Source organism: Pan paniscus, chromosome 10, assembly GCF_029289425.2.
Source record: "Pan paniscus chromosome 10, NHGRI_mPanPan1-v2.0_pri, whole genome shotgun sequence".
NCBI lineage: Eukaryota > Metazoa > Chordata > Mammalia > Primates > Hominidae > Pan > Pan paniscus.
The window spans coordinates 112,178,863-112,203,888 of NC_073259.2; the positions used below are offsets into that span (position 1 = coordinate 112,178,863).

Consider the following 25,026-nt stretch of genomic DNA (forward strand, 5'->3'; position numbering starts at 1 on the left):
TAAAGTTAATTGGTACTCCTTTAACTCACTAAGGCAACCCAGAAAACAGGCAATAAGGCATGTTTTTGAAGAAAGGAAAACACTGCACACATAATACAGTGTAGGAGGGGAAAAAAATACAAATAGCTTCAAACACTGTCATATCTAAGTACGTGACATTTGGAAGGCAGCATTTAAAAAACAATCCTCATTGGACTCAAGAGGATTTTAAAGCATCTCCATTAGAGTGAGGTAGTGAGGGGATAGATAGAAGCTATCTAAGATAGAAGCTACCTAAGTCCCCTTCTTCTACCTGGAACTCACTCACGGAAACCCATTTCTCTCTTAGATACTCAAGAAAGCAATGTTTACAAAATTATAAAAAACATTTTTATGATAGGTTAACATGGGAGCTTGCATACATAAGAAGTTCCAGAGGAGAAAACATGACATTCAGTTAAATGCAACATGGGCCAAGGAAGACAGAGACCCCAGCTCTGACAAGCATAAATTAGGATATTATGCACCTGACACATTCAGAATGTCCATTTTCTTTCCCATCAGAGTATGAAGTCCAACAATGAAGTCAATACAAAAAAAAGGTGACCTGATTTTACCTGGTGTAAAATTTTAGTTAGCACTACTAGCAAATTATGAAGTTTGGAAATTTGTTGTAGTATATACTAATTTAAAATTTACTCAAATTCCTGTTTGTTTGTTTGTTTGAGACAAGAGTCTTGCTGTGTCACCCAGGCTGGAGTGCAGTGGCGCGATCTCGGCTCACTTTAGGCTCTGCCTCCCAGGTTCAAGGGATAATGCCTCAGCCACCAGAGAGTAAGGGACTACAGGTGTGCACCACCACACCCTGCTAATTTTGTATTTTTTGTAGAGACGGGGGGTTCTCCATGTTGGCCAGGCTGGTCTCAAACTCCTGACCTCAAAGTGATCTGCCTGCCTTGGCCTCCCAAAGTGCTGGGATTATAGGCATGAGACACCCCATACCTGGCCTCAAATTCCTTTTTTATCTTCATTCTCTACTTGAACAAATATTAATCTTTAAAATAATTTTAGAGACAGTAAATCAAAGACCAAGTGCTTTTATCAGTTATATAGTGACACACTGCTTGGATCAAGTGGAAAATATCTCAAAAATACACTCATAACGAAGTATCAAAAGCCTTAAAATTTTGCATATTTGGTAACCCAGCAATTCTAAGAATTTAAGAAAACAGTCATGGATGTACATGGGATTCAGTGAAGTGCTGTTTATAACTGTGAAAAGATGTAAATAGTCAAAATATCCAATAGAAGATTAAATAAATTATGACTGAGTCATACAGCAGAATAATAAACCAATAAAAATGATGCAGAAGACTATGCATGACCTGGAAAAGATGTTCCCAATATATTGTTAAGTGAAAAAAGCAGGTTACAAAACGGTATGCACAATATGAGCCCATTTTTATAAAAATACACATATTTAGCAAAGTAAAAGGACAAATGATATTTATCAAAATATTAACATTGGTTCTTTCAACATAGTAGGATGATTGTTGATTTTGCTTAACTACTCCCCCATTTTTTCCTATTTGAATTTACTACAATGAAGTTTGTTTTTTAAATGGAGAGTAGGAGATGAGGACATTATTAACCTCTGATTAGCCCACATATACTCCTAAAGGCTCCTTCTGGCAAAGTAAATGTTTCTGTTCAGCCTATATCTGGGAAATTGCTTCTACCTTATAAATTTGAGTGTCCTTCAAAGATGATATTCACTCCAACTTCCTTTTAGGCAAACTATACAATAGCAATTTTTGATATTTAAAAACTTAAAAAAGAAATCCCTCAAGTTAATTAACACCAAAAAGAATAGATGAGAAAATACAAATCCTCACTTTTCAAAAAGAAACAATCCAAGTACATACTACTAAATTATACAAAGTTACATTATTTACGTTTAGATTATTGCAGAGATGAAGACAGCATACTAGAAGTTGGCTTCTATTTCACACCGTTCACAGCACTCACTCTGTTCTCCATTTCATTCACTCACCCATGCAAAAGGTCTGTACACGCAATGATGTCTGATGTTTCTTGGTTTCCATAGTGTAATAGGAAACTTGACATTTCAATTAAAAAGGTAAAACGAAGACATTTACCATCAGACTATAAAACTCCTCTTCTGTAAGAGGATACTAAAGTACTTGAAGATATGATTTGAAAAAAAATCATGTACCAAATGAAAGGGGCACCATTTCAAGAGCACTAGGACTACATTAAACTTAAATGTATTCCCACATTCTTAAAAATGTAACTCAAAACCAAATCTAGTCTTAAAAAAGCTCCAATAACTAAAACTACATTAACAGGCACGATGAACAGTGTAAACACTGTTAATGGGCACCAAGTTTAACAGGGCAGACAATATTTGCTTCTGCATTCACACTTATTCAATTACATTTTTTAAAAAAATGATGCTGCTTAAACTATTAATGTTTTACCAAAAAAAATAATAATTTTAATAAATACAGCAAATGCTAGAAATCTAGCTAGGTTATCATGCAAGGTATAACCAAGACAAACTCAAATTTATAATAAAGGCAACTTGCATTCAAAATGAACTCTACCCTTATATTTTATTAAAAGGGCAAACATCATGAATTAACCCAGCTGCTTACTTGAATTACAAAAGTAACATGATTCAATATGAAAATAAGAAACTGTCTACAAATCTCTGACAGTAATAAATTGCAATATACAATGCATACAGGAGTCATACAGAGCAACAAACTCTCGTACAAAACAAAAATATTTTAATACCTTTAAAATCCAAATTTTTCTTTAAAATCATTCATGAAAAAGATTCTCAAGTCAGAATTAACACCTCAATTAGTCAAGCATCAGGAAGCTACATTACAGCTATTAATATACAAAGATACATCTTTTCACCAGTCTTTCCTTCTGATGTCTCTGTTCCAGAATCATACAGACTCTCATTTCTCTACACTCCCCATTCCATCATTTCTTCAGATCATGAAAACTGAATTTGCTGAACACCAGAAATCTAAGATTAGAAAAATTTAAATTGAGCAGAATTAAAGAAAAGGAGGTTAAAAGTACCATATGCATATTATAAAAATTCAGTGAATAAAAAGACAATAACAAGTCTAATTCCCATTTCTTGTGTATCTTTCTAGAAATCTCCTATGCAAATATGAACATATGCTTATTTTTAACTATTAAGAGAACACTATATACTGTTATCTACATTGAGAAAACACAATTTTAATAACCTTCTTTATCAGGTCCTTAATAGCATGTTGAAATTAACTATATCAATAGATATAATAAAAAAAAATTTTTTTTTGAGACAGAGTCTCACTCTATTACCCAGGCTGGAGTGCAGTGGTGTGATCTCAGCTCACTGCAACCTCCACCTCCAGGGTTCAAGCGATTCTCCTGCCTCAGCCTCCAAGCAGAGGGGATTACAGGTACCCGCCATGACGCCCAGCTAATTTTTGTATTTTTAGTAGAGACAGGGTTTCACCATGTTGGCCAGGCTGGTCTTGAACTCCTGACCTCAGGTGATCCACCCACCTCGGCCTCCCAAGGTGCTGGGATTACAGGCATGAGCCATGGGGCCCTGTCGATACAATCAAATTTTTTAAGCATTTAAAATACAAAGGACTGTACCTGTTGATATGATGTTGTGTAAACCATAACATTTTGTTGTTGACCGTCTGTGGTTATTAAGCCAGCTGGTAACTGGTTAGCTAAAAGAAAAAAAATTAGTTAAAGAGGGAAATGAACTATATCTACTTTCTTGGGTTGTATCTTAAGGTTGTACCATTAATGTCTCATTACAATTCTGCCCCGTATCAATGATGTAGTCTTGGACAAAATAATAAATCCTCCAATTTTCCATTTTAAAAAATGTTCCCTAAAAACCACATTATTTTATATTGCGCTTTTCAATTTTCCTATCTCTAACATGTACCTTAGCTAACTGCCCATGTGTACAAATCTGTAGACAGACTGGATGAAGTTTCTGATTCATGATTAAACTACACTACACCATGAGGTTTGGCTAGGAGCAACATATAACTGAGCAGCATATAGTTTACATATGAGAAATATATATACTGAGAAATTTACTCAACATAGCCCTTTTATTTCACCAATATGAAAACATGATACTCAATTTAAAAAAAACTGAGTTCAAATTTATTTAAATCATAAGATTTTATATTACAAACTACATTTCCTTAATATTCCTATCTCATATGAATCTTCACCAAAAACTAGGGGCTACAGAACTCAGAACTATCAGTGAAAGGTTATAATGTCTACAGAATTAAACTTTTCTACACTTATCACTCACTGACTTCAAATAAAAGGGCATGAACTGATAAGAACTATTTAAAATAGTGCTTTGTCAAAATACTCACTGCTGACATTCCAAAAATACCATTAGATACTTAGTATGAATCATTGCTAACAATCTACATGACTTGTATTATAACAATGCTTACTAAATGCCTCCTCTGTAAGCTCTTCACTTAGTCCATCTGTAGCTGTGACTGCTCCACCAATTCCCTTTTCTCCTTTCATAGCCTGAGGAAGGAAAAAAAAAAGTCACTGATATTCAAATGAAATTGTCTTCCAAATGCAAATGCTTACTTATTGGCTAAAATTAGGAGCTTCTATTATTACAAACTCTAAGCAGAGTATTTATTAACACTTCTGGTTAATTACATATGAAGAAGGCTTTCAAAAGGCTAACTTTTAATATAAGCTGTAATCATTAACAAGACAGAGTTAGTAATGACCTAGAAAGCAAAGTATTTACAGATAAAAATAAATTATTCTAATTCCACATCATATCAAAGGGGTAAGAGAACTCTACTTACAGATGAAGAAGTCTGCAAAACACCACCAATATTGAGCTTATAAATCTACAAATGATCCAAGTGATCACTTAAGTATATATATGTCTCTCAGCCAACTGGGCAGTACTGTAGCAAGCTGAGAGTTAAAAATTCCTAAATTAATTTGGCCAAATACTTCTAGGTTCCTATGATACTGAAGATCTGTAAAAATAATGTCAGGAATTTACACATTCTTTTCCTACTTCAATTATTCCATGCAAATATCACTAATTTAATGGGATTCAAACACTAAAGATATTAAGAATATATTTTGAAAGTAATGTGAATCTGACACCTAAGCTGGCATGTGGAAATAAATATGCTGAACTCAACTGCTTTTCACAAAATCCATTCCTACAGGCAAAGATAAACCTAAGAAATACAGAAGAATTCAATCAATAATAAGACATATGATTATACCTTCCTCTTTTTATTATCTAAAAGACTCCAACCTTACTACTTTTAATGCTACTTCTTTTAAATTAACAATAGCAGCAAGAAGTAACATTAATGAGCACTGAACATTATTTAGTACCATCCATAATTCTATGATATAGGTACTATTAGCCTCATTTTACAGATGAGGAAACCAAGGCCTAAAGTAATTAAATAATCTGTCCAAGGCCACAGAATTTGCATGTGGCAGAGCTGGGATTCAGCCTCCTGGTAGTCTGAATACAAAGTCTGTGCCCTTAAATCATTATATAACTATGCTATAGTTAGTAATAAACAAAGGGAAAAAGAAAGGACTTTCTATTTAAGTACTGTAATATAAGTCAGTGATCCCCAACCCCCAGGCTGCAGACTGATGAGTGTCCGTGGCCTGTTAAGAACCCAGCCACACAGCAGGAGGTGAGGGTCTGGTAATCCAGCATTACCACCTGAGCTCCGCCTTCGGTCAGATCAGCGGCCACGTGAGATTCTCATAGGCGCTGGAACCCTATTGTGAACTGCGCATGCAAGGGATCTAGGCTGTGCATTCCTTATGAGAATCTAACTAATGCCTGATGATCTGAGGTGGAACAGTTTCATCCTGAAGCCATCTACCCCTCGCACCCCTCCCGACCCCAGAGTGTGGAAAAATTGCTTTCCACAAAACAGGTCCCTGGTGCCAAAAATGTTGAGGACTGCTGATATAAGCAATTAAATACTTCTGAGAAATGTTACATAATTTACTACAAAATGAATTTTTAAAACAAGTAATACATTTACAAAGTTAAAATAATGTCTCTTATTTTCTTAAAAGCACAATGGGGGCCGGGCATGGTGGCTCACACCTGTAATCCCAGCACTTTGGGAGGCCGAGGCAGGTGGATCACCTGAGGTCAGGAGTTTGAGACCAGCCTGGCCAACATGGTGTAACCCCCGTCTCTACTAAAAATACAAAACTTAGCCAGGCATGGTGGTGCACGCCTGTAATCCCAGCTACTCAGGAGGCTGAGGCAGGAGAGCTGCTTGAACCCAGGAGGCAGAGGTTGCAGTGAGCCGAGATCTCGCCACTGTACTCCAGCCTGGGCAACAGAGCGATACTCCATCTCAAAAAAAAAAAAGAACAAAAAAAAAAGCACAATGGGAGACAATTTATTTACCTCTCTGAATTTCTGAAGGTATAATTTCAGAGGTTCCACATAACTGTCAAAGCCTAAAGTAGACATAGCAAAGAGAATATCTTCTCCATTGATTGTTTTCCGTTTCTCTTGATGGCACCTTTCACTTGCTTCAGATGTTATAAAACTGATGAACTCACTTACACATTCTTGAACACATTCTTTGGCATCTTTTGCAATCTGAAGAGAAAATCATAGGTAAATTACAGAAACTATAACCATCACCTTCCTAACAACCTACAAAAATGAAAGCCTATTCAGAAGAACACATCTTCACTTTATGACTATTTAATCTCTTAAATATATGTTATAACATTAACACAATGTGTGCTATCAAAAGTCCACACCTCAGAGTCAGAATAAAAGCTCAAATACAAGTGAGAGAAGCCTTGACAACTATTTACAGAAACAAATCTAATTTAGATGTAAAAGAGTGCCGGGCAGGGTGACTCACGTCTGTAATCCCAGCACTTTGGGAGGCCGAGGCGGGCGGATGACCTGAGGTCAGGAGTTCAAGACCAGCCTGGCCAACATGGCGAAACCCCATCTCTACTAAAAGTACAAAAAATTAGCTGGGCATGGTGGCAGGTGCCTGTAATTGCTGCTACTCAGGAGGATGAGGCAGGAGAATTGCTTGAACCCAGGAGGCGGAGGTTGCAGTGAGCCGAGATTGAGCCACTGTACTCCAGCCTGGGCAAAAAGAGCGAGACTCCATCTCAAAAAAAAAAATTAAAAAAATTTTAAAAAGATATAAAACAGCAATCACTGGATGTTCCTACCACCCCACAGAGGATGAAAACTCTTAATAACCCAGTGCCCCTGGAAAATCCATTCCACCATGCATATTTTGTGGGCGACTTAGGTACCACTTCTCTGCCCTAGCATTTCCATGAATAAAGACACCACAAAACAAAAAGCAAAACAGGAACTAAAAAACTGAATTCACATAAGGCTTGGAAAAGAGAGAAATAATAACATACGGTGACTTTGACTTTTTTATTATTTGGGATACACAGTGTCAGATACAGGTTTTGAGTTTACTAAAAAGCCTGCCTAAAGAAGCACACATCTGCCACTTCATTATAAAAACAATTTTTCCCTTAAGGGTCTGGGGTCTAAAAATGAAACTCCAATGGATTAATCAAGCAATTGCAAAGCCACTTGTAACAGCAATACCACTCAAACTCCCTGCCGAAACACACTGTCTTTCACCGCCATGCCTATTTTCCATACTGGAGAAAGTAAACAAGAACTGCATAAATGCAGTCAAGCAAGAGAATATAATGTCAGCCACATATGTCAGTTTAGATTCTCTAGTAGCCATATAAAATAAAATAAAATTAATTTTAATATATTTAATTTAACCCAATATAGCCAAATTCTTACCATTTAAACATAGAATCAATTTTTAAATGAGAAATTTTAATTCTTTTCTTCATACTAAGTCTTCAAAATCTGGTGTTTCAAATTTACAACACATCTCCATTCAGACCAGCCACATTTCAGGTGCTCCTGAGCACATGGCTTGTGGCTATGGTACTGACCAGCGGCATAGCTGGTCATACATAGCCTATGTAAGCAATAATCAGCATTTGTGCTTTTTTTTCCTTAAAACATAAGGACAAAATTCTCAAACTGTAAGTTCTAGGCTTAGTGATGTATTTTAATAGCATATTTATTTGTAAGCTTTATTACTTCCATAAGTCTTTTTAAACTATAAAATGACAGAAAAATTACCAATAGAAAATGATATAAAACGTGTGAATTTTAATTCAGACCAAGTGATGAGCAATGACAATGAGTTTTAAAAGTTCTAAGAAGACAAAACTACTTAAGAAAAAAAAAAATCAATTTAAATGTATCTTAGTATCTTTAATTATGTAAAAATAGCTGTTTCCAAATACCAGGATTTGTTTTGGAAAATTCTTATTACACCTATATCAGACCAATACGACCTAAATTTACTGCAACATTATAGAAGTTACAGCTTCAGTCTACAGCCATACCACCCTGAACGCGCCCGATCTCGTCTGATCTCGGAAGCTAAGCAGGGTCGGGCCTGGTTAGTACTTGGATGGGAGAAGTTACAGCTTCAGGCCGGGCACAGTGGCTCATGCCTGTAATCCCAGCTACCAGGGGAGGCTGAGGCAGGAGAATCGCTTGAACCTGGGAGGTGGAGGTTGCAATGAGCCAAGATCACGCCATTGCACTCCAGCCTGGGCAACAAGAGCGAAACTCCGTCTCAAAAAAAAAAAAAAAGTTACAGCTTCATACACCCAAACCTGATAGTTCTGACAACGTACCTATTTTTAAAAACAGTCGGGCCAGGCACAGTGGCTCATGTCTATAATCCCAGCACTTTGGTAGGCCAAGGCGGATGGATCACCTGAAGTCGAGAGTTCAAGACCAGCCTGACCAACACGGAGAAACCCCATTTCTACTAAAAATACAAAATTAGCTGGGCATGGTGGTGCATGCCTGTAATCCCAGCTACTCGGGAGGCTGAGGCAGGAGAATTGCTTGAACCTGGGAGGCGGAGGTTGCAGTGAGCGGAGATTGTACCATTGCACTCCAGCCTGGCCAACAAGAGTGAAACTCTGTCCCCCCCCCAAAAAAAAAAAAAAAAAAAACAGTCTAAATTCTATTTTATCTGCCTCCAATAAGTGGGAGAGAGGAGAACATTTAGGGACATGACAGAATTGAAAATGGGACACTGTTCAGTAACTGTGTATGTAGACATGAAAGAAATATTTGATTTGCTGAAAGCCTGAATGATTGAAATCAACAGCTAACTGTACCCATGACCTATGAATTCATGTAGTTTCGTGTTTCCCTTGAAAAAGCCTAGTTAAATTTCTCCTCTACGTTACCTTTCCCGTTTGAGGTATGGCATTTTTCATTATCCTAGCCACGTTTGCTATTGGAAGATATATATCTTGTTCTCTGAAACTTTCTTTTGAACCATTTGTGTCTTCATGATCATTCATGCTGTCCTCAGTATCTAAAGAAATAAAAATATTTAGGTTTAAAGCTTCTTATTATTTCTATTTCAAGATAGAAAAAACTACCAAAGTGATCCAGAATAAAATCATTCTGGTTCACCTCTTAACCATTATTTAGGGATTAGGATAGCAAGTCTCTTCATAATTTTTACAGAGCCAGAACTGAACTTTTTTTTTTATTAATTTCAGACTCACTGCCTAGAACACTTTTTATCCTCAAATATACCTGCTAAAATCCTACTTGCCCATTCTCCAAAAATCTCAAATAACATCTCCATACCACCTTCAAAAATGATCTTTTCTTTCATAAAATATAAGTGCTTCTCTATGCCTTTTCTCTTACACATTTTTAGAATTTTTATTATTCCTCATTTCTCCTATTAGATTTTTGCTACTTAATGTCACGAATCAGCTTTGTGTTTCCTACAGCTTGGTATAGCACCTTCCACAGAGTAGGTACTCATAAATATTTATTATATGACTTAGCTATAAAACTTACAGACCGTAACCTATGGCTCCTTCAATACTGCTAGATTAAGAGGTTGTATGTTTCTCCAAACCCAAGTTTATATAAACTCATTTATGTAAAAGTCTATATAAAACTTTTAAAGTTGATATAAAGTTGTCTTGTCTGTATAAAGTTTATATAAAATTCTTTAAAGAATGGAAAAACTGGACTTGATTATTACTGATCCAGTTGGCTTACTAATGTAACTAGTTTTTGAACAAAGCTAGAGCAGTGATCCAACTGTTCATACAAAAAGGGACTTTTCAAATTATATAAATTTAGCTATAACTGAAGCTTGCGCAGTACCAATAACATCCTTTTATGACTAAATGCAGTATCCTGTAAGTAAACTGCCCACTCTTCATATGTACTAAGTAAGGAGGCAAGGCACTTAAGTTGATTCAATTTACGTTTTTATGTGTTTAAAATGATGTTATCAGAATTAATTTATTTGAATATCCGTTTCAGGATGAAATTAATCCCTCTGGCAAGTTTCTTCTAAAAATATATCTCAATTTTTAAAAATTTTACAAATCAGGCCAGGCGTGGTGGCTCATGACTATAATCCCAGCACTTTGGGAGGCCGAAGCAGGCAGATCATCTGAGGTCACGAGTTTGAGACCAGCCTGACCAACACAGCGAAACCCTGTCTCTACTAAAAAAAAATTAGCTGGGCGTGGTGCTGGGCGCCTGTGATCTCAGCTAACGGGCAGGCTGAGGCAGGAGAATTGCTTGAACCCAGGAGGCGGAGGTTGCAGTGAGCCAAGATTGTGCCACTGCACTCCAGCCTGGGCGACAGAGCAAGACTCCATCTCAAAAAAAATAAAAAAATAAAAAATTTTTTTTTTACAAACCAAAATGCCACAAAAGTAAATTATTTCTGATAGGCCAACATAACACTGCCTTTCTTTTTTTTTTTTTTTTTTTTTTTTTTTGGAGACAGGGTCTCACTTTGCACTTTGTCACCCAGGCTGGAGTGTGCAGTGGTGCAAACATGGCTCACTGAAGCCTCTACCTCCCGGATTCAAGCAATCCTCCCACCTCAGCCCCCAGCCCCCTAAGTAGCTGGGACTACAGGTACATGCCACCAAGCACAGCTAATTTTTTAATTTTTTTGTAGAGGTGGGGTTTCACCATGTTGCCCAGGCTGGTCTCGAACTCCTGAGCTCAAGTGATCTGCCCACCTTGCCCTCCCAAACTGCTGGGATTATAGGTGTGAGCACCACACTGAGCCAACACTACCATTCTAATACCTGACATAGTTCAAAGTTAATATTGAATGAAAACCAAAAATAAATCATAAGTGCAAGAAATATAATAGCTATAAATTTAACTCACCCTCTAAATAATTATTTTAGTTATCCTATCAATTGATTATAAATTTCTTATTTAACATTTAAACAGGAAGTCGATAACAAATTTTAAAAGAAACTGTACAGATTTTAGACAAGGTGTATTTTTATAGTAAAAGTCTTTTCAAGGACTCATTCTTTTGAAGACTATTTCTAATAAAAATAGCATGGTGCGCCTTTTTAGACTTTCTCATTGAACCGTAACACAAGATTGTAAATTTTCCTATAAAGACAAAAGTAACCTAGAACACCATATTAATGAAATGTCCACTTTCTAACTTGCTTCAACTTGAGAATTTGGTTCTAATTGTGGCTTGCTTACCATCATGAGGCTGTATAACATAATGACTTCCTCCAATATAGTCTGCAGAGATTCCTAGTTGAGAAGCATCTGTTGTAGAACTGTCACCATCCATCTATGAGGAGAAAAACAGTTTTTCAATACTTTTCAAAGTACTAACAAACGTAACAGATTCAACACTTATAAACTGTCACAGGATGATGCGTCAATTATACTTTTCATAGCCTTAAGCTTACTAAAAGAGAATTTATATTTCTTTTTTAAAAAATTAATTATTTTTTTGAGACAGGGTCTTACTCTGTGGCCCAGGCTGGAGTGCAGTGGCGTGATCACAGCTCACTGCAGAATCCACCTCCCAGGCTGAAGCAATCCTCCCACCTCAGCCTCCTGAGTAGCTGGACTACAGGCATGCACCACCACGCCTGGCCAATTTTTTTGTATTTTTAGTAGAGACAGGGTTTTGCTATGTTGCCCAGGCTGGTCTGGAACTCCTGGGCTCAAGCAACCCACCTACCTCAGCCTCCCAAAATGCTGAGATTACAGGCATCAGCCACCGCAACCAGCCTATATTTCTTGATTTGGAAACTTTCCCACAATTTGTCCACGATTCAAGATTTCCCTATCCATCTTCCATAAGTGATATAAGCATAAGGCCAATAGCGACAAGGAAATGAATCTAAAGCATATGCCTCTTTCTTTTTAAGTGCATAATCTTCAAATATAGTACCACAGGCAACCCTGACTTACAACCTAATTTATCCCTGGAATGATGATCAGCTTAGTAAAGCTGTACACAGTGTCATGTACCTGTAGCCCCAACTGCTCAGAAGCTGAAGCAGGAGGACTGCTTGAGCTCAAGAGTTCCAGACCAGCCTGGTCAATGTAGTGAGAACCTGTCTCTTAAAAAAAAAAATCAGCTTAAGTCATCAACTGGAATTCACCTGTATCCATCACTTCCAGCTCTCCTGCTAAACCCTGATTTTCCTTTTGCTCCTGCTTGCGAACTTTCTTTGCTTTCTCATAGAAGTTCCAAAATAGACAATGTCTCCATTCAAACTGTTACTTGGTATAAGAAGCATGCGGATTCTCTGCACAATTCTGTATCCAGGCAAGCCAAAAGTACACCCATGTTTTGAATGAACCCATAAACTCCTGATTCTAGTCAAAGGTTAATTTTCTCTCCCCCTGCCAAATCAGGGCCAGGTGTGGCTCATGCCTGTAATCCCAGAACTTTGGGAAGCCAAGGTGGGAGGATCACTTGGGCCCAGAAGTTCAAGATCAGCCTGGGCAACACAGTGAGACCCTGTCTCTAAAAAAAAACAAAAATTAAGAAATTAGCCAGGCGTTGTGGCATGTGCCTGTAGTCCTAACTACTTGAGAGGCTGAGGTGGGAAGATCACTTGAGCCTAGGAGGTTGCGGCTGCAGTGAGCTGTGATCACACCACTGCACTCTAGCCTCAGTGACAGCGTGGGGTCAGGAGGAGGGGTCAGGAAGATCTATGTATAAAGATAGGAAAATTACCTGCACAGACAAGAATAAGAGTTAAAATTCCTATTTTAAAAAAAGTCTGCTTAATTAATTTTGCTGAGAGCTAAAAGAATTCCAAGAGGGAAAGTCTGGAAAAAAGTAAATCATAAGCCCTGAACTGGCTCCATTCAATTTCACCAACATGGCAGATCCTAGAAGGCTTTCTGTTTTGCAAATACTACTACTCAAAATAAGATATCTGTGAGTGAAAAAATGTTAAATGCATTATCTGAATAAAAAGTATAGCAAAAATCAAGTGTAATTCACATATACTTTCAGGCTGAACAAAGAAATTTGACCCTTCATTAAGGCCCAGGACCCAGTATAAACTTAATGTTATTAACTGCAAAATTTTAGTCCTTGTATAACACATGTCTTCTCCATCTCTGTTGAATTTTTATTTAATATTAAAATACTGGGCTAGTTTCCAGGTCTTCAATAACACGGCATTTCTTTCATGCATCTGTTGACTGTGATGCCTAATATAACTGTAGATAGAGACACATTTCTATAATTTATATAGTTGTTGTAAGGGGGTAGAAAATAGAATTTACAGACCTTTAATAATCTGTGAACATAGGGTACCTATTTGATACTTTTAGTAGCCTCTAAGAAGTAAACAACAAAGTCAGTGACCTGATTCTGACTCTCCTACTGATCCCCTGAAAATAAGCATCCCTGCCAATTAAATGTATTTCCATATAAAATGTAAATAACAATACCACCCTCCCCATCTTAAACTAACACAAATAAATGTGAAACAGTGCCCGAAAATCAAATGCTATTTTGATCCTAAAATGCTAACATACTAGGAGAGTATCCTTTAATAGACATGATGGATTTTTTTTTACAGCCATAAAAGAATGGTCAATTATGATACCTGTGAGTTGACTAGCTTTTACAATAACCTAAGGAAGATCAAGGTGCAGGAGACAGGACCAAAGTGGTTGTTTCAGAGCCTACAATTGGAAACAAACTTTGGTTGGGGGTGGGGAGGGCAGGCGGTGGGTTGGGAAGAATAACAGAAATTCTTTCCTGAATGAGTGTTTACATGATACCGTTAAGTCTTTTAAAATTGGCTATGAGCAAGACACTGTTCAAATAACCAAGCGGATCTGGGAGATGAATTAATTTAGAAATATAACACAAACAAAAGTATTAAAGGAAAAAAGTTTAAATCATATTATCTTGTCATGCACTGGAATTAGCAACATGATTATCATTTGGACTAACAGCATTAGCCTCGCTAAACCTCAGTCTTCTAAAAGTGAAGATAAAAGTATTTCCTAGAGTTGTCAGAATTAAATAAAGACTAGAAAGCTGCTAAAGACAGTGTTTGGCACGTAGTGTACCCCACAGACATTCGATCTCATCCTCCCTCCTTTGAAGAGAAGCCGCACATCATCTGCTTAACTGTATGTGTCTTCAGTTCCGCAAGTTTTAGCTTTCTATCATTTCACGCCTTCTGTCTTCCTTTCCTCTATCTTTCTACCATTAAAATCCTGCCCCAGACTTTAATCCCAGTGTTCTCTATCCTCCTTTAATCTTTCTGATTTATCCTTTCTGCAATTCAAAAACAAATGTTCTGTTCTTTAAAGCTCTATGGCACTTAGTACCTTTCACTCAATAAGTCAACCTAATCTTTGATGCTTAGAATATGCCAGCCATTCGCCTATATATAAGAATGATGGAAAAAAACTTGCTAGATGCATCCCAAAGGTTTTTTCTAGGTCTAAAACATCCTATAAAAACTTATAAAACAGACTGTAGATTGTCAGTAAGCCAGCCAACAAATATTTACTGAGTGAGCGCTTAGTATTTACCAGGTTCATGCTATGTGCTGGTCACGTAGCTGTCAACAACAGACAAGGTCTCTGTCCTCAGCTTGCAGGACAAATGTTACATAACCTGGGAGGCAGGGTGAAGGGGTAGAGAACAGAGCCTATTAGTCCTTCCAGGACACAGGCTCTGGAATCGAATCACCTAGTTTGAATTCCCTGCCACTTACCATGAGACCTTGAACAAGCTGGATGAGAACAAGACTTAACCTCCCAGGCTCCTGTACAGGTTAGGAGCTAATCCATGTAAAGACAGCATAGTACAATGGGCATACTCAGTAAGTGGTATATATAGCTATTAAAATAATTACAAATAATTAAGTAATTGCTAGTGCCAAGTACGAAGAAAAACAAAGATGTTTTGTTATGTGCTATGTGAGTTTACTCCAAAAGGGACCTCACTAGTCTGAGGGGTCAAGAAAGGCTATCTTAGGAAATGACATTGAAAATGAGACTGACAGATAAACAGAAATCAGTCAGGCAAAAAGAAAGGTGGGAAACGAATGTTCTAGGCAGAGAAAACCAAGAAATACAGTACTGGTGGATTGGAAGGCGCTAAGGAGGGGCTAGATCAAGCAGTGTCCGGTGGACAAGAGGAAATCAAAGAGTTTTCAGCAGAAGAGCACAAATCACATTAAAAAAAAAAATCCCTCTGGCTACAGTTCAGTACAGAAACCGACCTGGAGGGGAGCACAAATAGGCACAGAAGACCAGTGAGGACTGCAATGCTGCAGTCAGGGCATGACTTCAGGCAAGATAATGATCATTTTAGCATCAGGTCTGGGTGAGAGCGCTGGAGATCAAGAGAAGCAGAACAACTAGACAGCTTTTTAGTAGGTGACTTGGTGACTGACTGATAGAGATACAGGAAGACCAAGGATAATGCTGGGATTCTTGCAGCTGGAGAGACAGACAGCTGTCACCGCAGAGAATGGGAAAGGAAAGGGAGGGGAGTGCTGGACAGTGTAAGCCTAGCTGAAGCTAATGACCGTGAGTTTACAGTGGTGCCAGTATGTTCAGTGTGACACCTGAAAGGCCTGATATGAGACTACAAAAGCGAAAGTGTTGGATTTCATCCAGGTAATGAGGCTGGAAGAGCACAGCATGTAGGATAATGACAAGGGGACATGGACAGTGATGAATCGTTAAGACTCAAGGGAACTGATAAATATGGACAAAGAGTGGTTAAATCCCAATAAATTCATTTTAATGACTATTCTCATTATTTAGTTGAATTGACAGAATTATTCTTGAAAATATTATTTGAAATAAACAGGTAGTGGGCTAATAAATCTTTATTTTTTTGATGTAGCCATATTTAAACTATGCTAATAATTTGTTCCACAAACAAATACTGCCCTCTTTAATGTTTACATTTATTGAACACTTTCTAAATATCTCATGCAATGTTCACAAGCCTGTGATGCAGGTGAGAAAACTGAGGTACATGAGGCTAATGATTTGCCTGAGGTGACACAGTAAATGGGACTGAAATCCAGGGCCTCAGATGCCAACTACTCTCTACAGCATTCCTGCCTGGTAGTTTTTCATACAGTCTTTACACCTACTTCTTTAATTTGTCCCCTTTACATTATAAGGCTACTGATTATACACTGAAAACACTGAAATTAGCTTCTCAAACCAGGATGGTGTTTGTGAGATGGTTAAGAAGTGCACCCTGGACGACGGTGAGGAGCACTGGCTCTTAGGACCGATTTCGTGGGTTTGAAGCTTGGCTCCCCATTTATGAGCTCTCTTTGTGTTTTCAGCTTCCCCATTTTTAAAGTGATGTTGCTATGAGGAAGCTATTGTATAAAAAGCACCTAGCAAAGTGCAAGATACATAGTAAGAACTTGACAAATGTAATCTTAGTATTGCCCCCTCAAATACGGTTCTCATTATTCTTCCAGGCAGAGATTCTTCTCTCTCTTAATTTACCCTTTTACCTGTTTTCTGGGTTACATTCCTTTTATCTATCTGAGGATAAGAAATAATACAAAGATTCCTCTTCTATAATGTATCTTCAATCCTCCTTACCAGCTCCTTCACTCTTCCTTAAACATGCTTAGTCTCCCTCATTAAGCATACAGAAGTACACAGAGATATATAAAATCTTAATTCTGCCCCATACCCTTGCCTAGCTACCATTCTTGCCCTGACAGTTGTTAAGACACCTCTTCATTCCTATTTAAACTCCTGAACATGTACTTTTTAACCCCAACCCAGAAGAAACCACTCTTAAAAGCTGCCAGTGATCTTGTCCTCATCCTACTTGACTGTTCTTTGTAGTGCTGGCTACTGCTCGCCACACATTTATGCTTGGAATTCTCTCCTACTCTGATTTCCAAAGCAATATCCTTTCCTCCCCACCCCCTAATTGTTTCACCCAAGGTTATCCTTCTCTTTCTTCCCTTATTTTCTTAATGAACTCACTAAATATCACTTCTATGCTCATAAATGCCAAATCTACAACCAATATTCTGCTTGCCACTCAAGCAACCCATGCCTGTAGGGCATGTCTAATATCTCATCACGGCAAATTTAAGATATTGGGAAATGAAATTCACCTTGCCCCATTCCCTGCAAGGGGGCAAGGAGGGAGATTTCCCTTTCCACTACTGTAATTCTACTAAGAAGAATACCAGCCCTTCACTCTGCCCAGCCAAATATACCAGCATCATCTTAGGTTCTTCCATCTCCTTCAAGCTCTACCTCATCTATTACCTCTTTAAAAATGTCTCCTAGATATGCTTTCCCTTTCCTATTTCCACTGGATTACCACCCAGCCCATCTTAACATATTGTTATAAGACTAATCTCACCACAACACCAGTTCTATACTCTTGAACCTATTCTCAAAGGTTCCTAAAGGCTTCCTGTGTCAAATCCAAACCTCATTTTCATGACTTCACATGAGCAGATCACACATTTAACCTAACCAAACTTGTTTCCTACTCTTCTCTATCTTCATGGTTGATAAAAATCTTTGTGCTAGAATGTGCTTTATTTAGGGATCACTGAGTGCACTTCTTTCATTTTAGGAGTGAAGCGACCACAGCTCAAAGAAGCTGTAACACACCCGAGGTTACAGATATAGTAGCACATCCAGAATTAAATATCCAGAGGGGACAAGTGCTTTCTCTTTCCTACATTATCCTTTGAGATCTACCCTGGACCATGCACCTCTACTCCCGATCCCCTAAACTTAAGTTGCCCATCCTGCCATCAGGCTTTTGCTTTTGGTGACACCCTTCACCAATCCACTCCCACCCTCTATTTCAAGGCTCAGTTCAAGGTCTGCAGGATCCCTCTGTGACACTCCCAAGTACCCAGGCTCACCATGCCTCTCTTCTTCCCATATCTACTGCACTTAAGAGTTAGCATTTTCCATTCTGGGCATAACTGTCCCCTAAGTATTCAATTAATTGGCTAAACAGACAGCCCCTTTACAGCTGGGACAGGCTACCCTGTAGCCTCAACAGCACTTAGGGACCCGTGGGAAATAATATATGCAAGAAGCTGAAAATAAGGAAGCAACAGGAATGAGCAGAGATACTGTCTGTCTAGACTTGAAATGCATTCATTCTACCAGGCACCTCCAGTATAAATCGGTCACAATTTTATTTCCAGCCAATTACTATTCAAATCTAATTAACAACCAAAATGGTAAAATACACTTACTGTCATGAAATACTGTCAGAACCGTGTTGTCAGTGGTGCTGAAGAACACCTATCTAAAAAGGTGTCTAATCTTTGTGATTTCAACCTAAAAGATAAACATCTATTAGGACCTAACATCTATCAGTAGTAAAAATACATCAAATGTATCACTTATAGGCTTTTTTTCTCATAAAATTAAAGAGGGTTTGTATAATTTTGACTACTATTCTTAATCAATGGACTACATGGTATAAAATAGTATAAAAAGGCATCCAATAAATGTTTGTTGACTTGAAAGATTTTGGAGAACTTAAAAACAAGTTAATTCCATGGGGAAAGGAGAAAATGGATTTTCCAACATAACCCTGAATTTAGCCATATTCATCATAAACATTCATTACAATACACCAAATAGGGACCAAATTATATAATATGCAAGAGACCAAAAATTATACATCTAAATTACTTAAAACATTAACACTCAAGATGCAAACACACCCCTTATCAACTTAATTTTTTGGTGATGGTTTTCTTAAATGTTTCAGAGTAACATTTAGGCATTCTATAGCTCAAGAGGAGGAAAAAATTATCTGAGAATATAATGCTTTTCAATTAAGAATCTCAGATTATACTGTAATGAAGATACATTCTGCACTGAGAAGATATCAAAAAAGCAACACAATCAAGACCCTTATTTATAATTTTGAAGCACCACCATTTTTGACTAAAATTGCATCGAAATAGCACTTCAGTCTCACTGTAAGGCATAAATAGCTGAACAAATTAGTACCAATTGCTGTGTTACAAGTTTCATTCCTCATTTGCTCCATTCTTTCTCAAAGGAAACAATTAAATGGGGGAGGGGTAGGATGCCAAAACAAAAACACATCCTTTCAGTGTTAATTTTAAAGGGAGAAGATATACTGATACGCATCCAAGCATGAAATCTAGCAAATAGCAGAAAAAATTGTAGCCACTGAATTGAAAGTTTTTAATGCCACTAAAAGGGTCCAGGTAGCAAAAACTGCTTGACGTTTGCTATAATATTAAAAGTAATTTATAATTTCTTTTCAAATATTAATAGTATCCTCTAACCCCAAAACTGCTCAGAAAAGTCCTTCCTTGTAACGAGAAATGTTATTTTTTAAAGAGTGTCTTTGAAAAAATAAGCCCTCAGAACACTTAAAACATGGGAGCTATATTTATGTATTTTGCTTGGAATGGGGGAGGGGGGTGTGGGCAGGGAGTCATACCACACCACACTCACTCACCCAAATAGTTGATTCAGTATATATTTAGACTCAGTACGTTAAAGAAAAACACTGTCACCTCATATGGTATATATTTTCTTAAGGGCAGGTTGATATATGTAAAAGCTCAAGGGAATGCATACATCTGTTTAATGTTTTAAGAAATGCAAATTTGTATCCAAGAAAAGCAGTAGTCCCTTCCTCCACCCTCCATTCTTTGGCATCAACAACCAGAGTTTTGCATCAATATACAGTAATCCTTAAATTAAGATACAAGAGCAATGCAGGGAAGGAATAATTTGCCTTTTAAGGAATTTTGGTTAAACTTTCAATACTTTACAAATAAAACCCCCACTGATTAGTGCCACTGATATTGATCCGTTTGCTTTCATCACTTTATGTTGCTGATTAGTTTCCATACTAAGAGAGATGAAACCACCCCAGTGATTTGTAGCACGAACCACGAAACTATGGGGTCCATGCGGGTTAGTGGGATGCCATTTTTTTTAAAGGTCGCAGGCTGCCTAACCTTGTTTAAATTATCCTGTTAGAGTGCTTTGGGCGAGATTACGATTTGTGGGTGCTCTGTAATTCTTTGTTCTCTAAGACTACCGTTCCTTAAGGCCCTGCATATCCTCCCGCCTCCCACCACTAATGATTAAAACCTTAGTCCAATCCGAAGGGCTTCCTTCCCACCTTCGGGGCAAGTCCAGGGACCGCAAGCCGCCAGATGGCTGCATTCTTTACGCGCAAACCAGGCTGCGGGGAAGCTAAAGCCATGCCTTCCTCCCCACGCAGGTGCCTGGGTGGCCCCGGCCCCACGGCCCGGTCCCGGCGACCTGTCAGCCCTGCGAGTGCCAGGAGGCCGGCCCCCAGAGCGCATCCCCTGACTCGCCCGGCCGCCCCGGCCCCGCGCCCAACGCCTGCCTCCCACCCGCCGCGCGGCCCCCGGGATGTGCGGGCAGACAAAGCGCCGGGCCCCGCCACAGCCCCGCGGGCGGGAGGGGGGCGCCCCCGGGGACTCGCGCCGCGGCCGGGGCTACGGGGCCAGGGCCCGGGCCGCGTCTCCCGCCCCTCGGCCGGCTCCCCGCACAAAATGGAGCCGGCCTGGGACGCCGTCGAGAGCGGGGCCCCGACGCAGCCCCGCGGCCCCTCCTCGGCCCCGGGCCCGGAGCTCAACGGCGGCGAGGGTGAGGTGGCCTGGCCCGCGTCCCGCCGCTCCTCTGCCCGGCGCACAAAGAGCCGCGCCGCGGCCCCGCGCCCGCTCCCCGGCCCGGCCCGCTGCGGGAGCGGCCTCGCAGGCGCGGGCCCCGGCCTCGGCCCGCGCGGGAGGGCGGGAGGCGAGTGCCCCCGGCCGCGGCGGCGTTGGCGGCGGGGACGGCGCCGGGAGGAGACGGACATTTCATTCGAGCTAAAGTGGAGTCGGTTTAGGAGCGATCATTGGCCGAAGCGAGACACAAACCTCCAATGCAGCCCTGGTTGGCTCCCGTCTCCAATCGGCTGTTTGGTTGGACAGAAAATGGCTGCGAAGGAACCAGTCCCAGCGCGGAGCTCCGCTTCCAGGACTCGGCCTCCCCTCCCTCCGCCGCGGGCCGCTTCCCTCGGCGCGACACCCTCCCTCCGCGCCGCCCGCGCGCCCGCCCGCCGCGGCCCCGCCCCGCCCCGCCCCACCCCCGGCCCCGCCCCGCCCCCGGCCCCGCCCCGCCCCCGGCCCAGTCCCGCGTTCCTGTGAGGCCGCCGCGTCGCTCCGTATGCCGCTCTTCTAGGCGCGAGGTCTTCCAGGGCGCTACCCGGGCGCGCCGTTCGGGTCTAGGCGGGCCTCCTTCCCGGTGCTGACCCGGGCCTGTGCGAAGCGGGATCTCTCGGGCGTCCCTCTCTTTGTCACCCCTTCCCCCGCCACGTGGAGGTGCCTCAGCCGCCTGAGCTCAGCCTGCCTGCGCCTGGATTTTTAAGAAGGGGAAACCAAGGACAGAAGCCGCCCCCTAGGACGACGCGCCTGAGCCACCGGGAGGGTCTGAACGGCGGGGGCCTCCTGGAGCGCCTTCAGCGCCTCGTGTTTTCTTTCCTTGGGTCCCTGTTAGCGTCGCCGCATGCACAGCGCTCCCTGTCATTTGGTCCCTGAGCTTGGGTGTTTTTCACATTTCATCTAAAGATGCAGACCCCTGCTAAGTCTAGCCAGCCTTCACCCTGAATCTTGAACTTAAGATGCTGCATTTTCCACCCACCCCCACCCCTCTAGTAGCTGCAGATTGACAAGCGGCTTTTCCCAACCAGATGACATTTTGGCTGCAAGAATCCGTGGCCCGTTCTTGCCTCTGTGCAGCCAAGCTCCTTCGCTGTCTTTCTCAAACTGCAGTCCTGAGTCCAGCTTCGCTTAGCAGTGACCATCCCAGAGGTGGGTAATCCAACACTGGATCCACTCACTGCAACCGGAGCTGGGGATGGCATGCCCTCTGCTTCCACTAACCGAGTGGCCTGCACCACATTAAACTCTCCAGCTTTGATTATGTAAAAATACAGAGATCTTTTATTTATAGAGTTCCTACTGTTTCTCAGAGTATTTAAACATTTCTGCGGCAAGTATGGAAGAAAAGACAAATGAAAGCCCCAAATTGTGACAAGAGGAGTAAGTAGCAATGCCACTGTCATCAGACAACCTGACTTGAATTCCAACCCCCCTTCTTACTGGCTTGTGATCTTGGCCAAATGTCTGCTTCTCAGGGTTGTTTGGGATAATGTATACATAGAAAGCCCTTTAAAAAAAAAAAAAGTTATCCCAGCACTTTGGGAGGCCGAAGCAGGCCGATCACCTGAGGTCAGGAGTTCGAGACCAGCCTGACTAACATGGCGAAACCCGGTCTCTACTAAAAATACAAAAATTAGCCGGGCGTGGTGGTGGGCGCCTGTAATCCCAACTACTCAGGAGGCTGAGGCAGGAGAATCGCTTGAACCCGGGAGGCAGAGGTTGCAGTGAGCCGAGATCACACCATTGCACTCCAGCCTAGGTGACACAGCAAGACTCCATCTCAAAAAAAAAAAAAAAGTTATCCTAAGATCTTTATATAGCATGAATTTCTTCAATCTCCATCAAACATTTAAAAGGTGTTATTTCCTTAAAAAAAAGAAAAAAGAAAAAATTGGCCTGAGTTTAATTTCTCCCTTTCTCTATGCTTACCCATAAAGTGGAGATTAAGGAGTGAAATGATGTGTTCAAAGGTTCAAAGGCAGGAAATATAAAGTAATAGAATTGGGAGAAGGGGCTGGGCATGGTGGCTCACGCCTGTAATCCCAGCACTTTGGGAAGCCAAGGCAGGCCGATCACCTGAGGTCGGGAGTTCGAGACCAGCCTGACCAACATGGAGAAACCCCGTCTGTACTAAAAAATACAAAATTAGCCGGGCGTGGTGGCGCATGCCTGTAATCCCAGCTACTCGAGAGGCTGAGACAGGAGAATCACTTGAACCCAGGAGGCGGAGGTTGCGGTGAGCCGAGATCGCGCCATTGCACTCCAGCCTGGGCGACAAGAATGAAACTCTGTCTCAAAAAAGAAAAAAAAAAAAAAAAGAATTGGGAGAAAGATGACTAATCCTTCTCCCAATTCTGGATGGTGAACCAAAAGATGTGAAGATGACTACTTTTCTGAGTTAATAGTTTATCATTTCAGTACTGTGGATCTAAACTACGTGCTTAATTCAAATTCCACTAAAAGGTAATATCAGCTACTACATTCTGCAGGCATTGTACTAGGAGCCCAAGGGCTACAAAGGTGAATGAATCACTCTCCTTACCCTGAGGAGCCAGAACTCTAGGAGAAATGGAACCCGGTCCACATCCCCTCTGCAATTGGATCCTAGGTCATCCTGCCTTGACAACCAACCTGTGTTCTCTGTTTCTTCTGTGTCCTCTGTTTCTTCTGTGTCTATTTCAGGAAGCCCCCAATAAATGTTAACCATTTTTCTGATGACTTGGTGAAAGAGGAAGGCCAAGATCATAATTTAGTCTTGGAAAAAACACTGCAGCTAACCTAGTCTTTGCATTCAAAGTCAGAGACAGGTAATTGAGTGTCTTTATTTCGATCTGTACACCACAGCTGCCAGTTAGTTCATATCGCCATTTCTCTAGGCGTCATAATTAAGCAAACAATGAAACAGAATCCCTGGCCCCATGAAGACTTCACAGTTTTTACTTCATCACTTCAATGAGGTCTCGTAAAATTCCCATGAGGACAGTGTCTAGTAGAATATTGTCTCCACTTCCACCTTCCTGATTCTTCTCTTGCTCCACTCTTCTCAATCCATTCTATGCACTGAGGCCTAGAAGGATCTGGCTTCAGCTTCCCTCTCCCACCCGGCTTGTGGCTCTTCCTCAACCCTGACCTCACCACCCTCTAGACCCACTGGCCTATGCATTGCTCCTCACACACGCACCAGCCTTAAGATCCTCACTGGCTTCTTTTCATCACTGAGGTCTTGCCCCTTCAATGAGGGACTTCCCTGATCCCTTCTTCTTAAGTAGCCCCACCCAGTTACTCTCTATCCTGTCATCCAGCTATATTATTCTATGTAAAAGTAAATATGATTATATTTGCTCCAATACCCTTAGCCTAACTGGATTATCTTGTTTATTTGTTGGCTATAAGTACATATATCTAAAATGGAAACAGGCCAGGCTCAGTGGCTTATGCCTGTAATCCAAGCATTTTGGGAGGCTGAGGAGGGTGGACTGCTTGAGCTCAGGAGTTTGAGACCCGCCTGGCCAACATGGTGAAACCCTGTCTCTACAAAAGGTACAAAAATTATCTGGGCATGATGCTGCCTGCTGGTAGTCCCAGCTGCTCAGGAGGCTGAGATGGGAGAATCACTTGAACCCGGGAAGTGGACGCTGCAGTGAGCTGAGATTGCATCACTGCACTCCAGCCTGAGTGACAGAGCAACTCTGTCTCAAAAAAAAAAAAAAAAGGAAGAAAACACTTCTCATTGCCCATACTACTACCACCGTGGTTCAAGTCACATCTCCTGAAAGGATTTGGATGTTCTAGCCAAATCTCATGTTGAAATGTAATCCCCGGTGTTGG

At 40.7% G+C, this 25,026-nt stretch overlaps 1 protein-coding gene across 7 annotated transcripts; it reads right to left on the bottom strand.

Moving 5' to 3' along the window:
• Nucleotides 1-1,060: 1,060 nt before the first annotated feature.
• NFYB (nuclear transcription factor Y subunit beta) lies at nt 1,061-21,590 on the bottom strand. 7 transcript variants are annotated; one of them, XM_063593609.1, is made up of 9 exons: nt 21,415-21,567; nt 18,724-18,808; nt 15,029-15,113; nt 11,699-11,792; nt 9,385-9,515; nt 6,497-6,694; nt 4,512-4,593; nt 3,673-3,752; nt 1,061-3,043 (listed from the first exon to the last, which is right to left on the bottom strand). In XM_063593609.1, the coding sequence occupies exons 3-9, from the start codon at nt 15,035-15,037 to the stop codon at nt 3,011-3,013; spliced, it is 627 nt and encodes a 208-aa protein (XP_063449679.1). In that variant the 5' UTR covers nt 15,038-15,113; nt 18,724-18,808; nt 21,415-21,567; the 3' UTR covers nt 1,061-3,010. The 7 variants fall into 7 exon arrangements, with proteins under 7 accessions (XP_063449679.1, XP_063449678.1, XP_063449680.1 ...); XM_063593608.1 differs by lacking the exon at nt 21,415-21,567 and adding an exon at nt 20,649-20,986; XM_063593610.1 differs by lacking the exon at nt 21,415-21,567 and adding an exon at nt 20,618-20,986.
• Between the last annotated feature and the right edge of the window lie 3,436 nt (nt 21,591-25,026).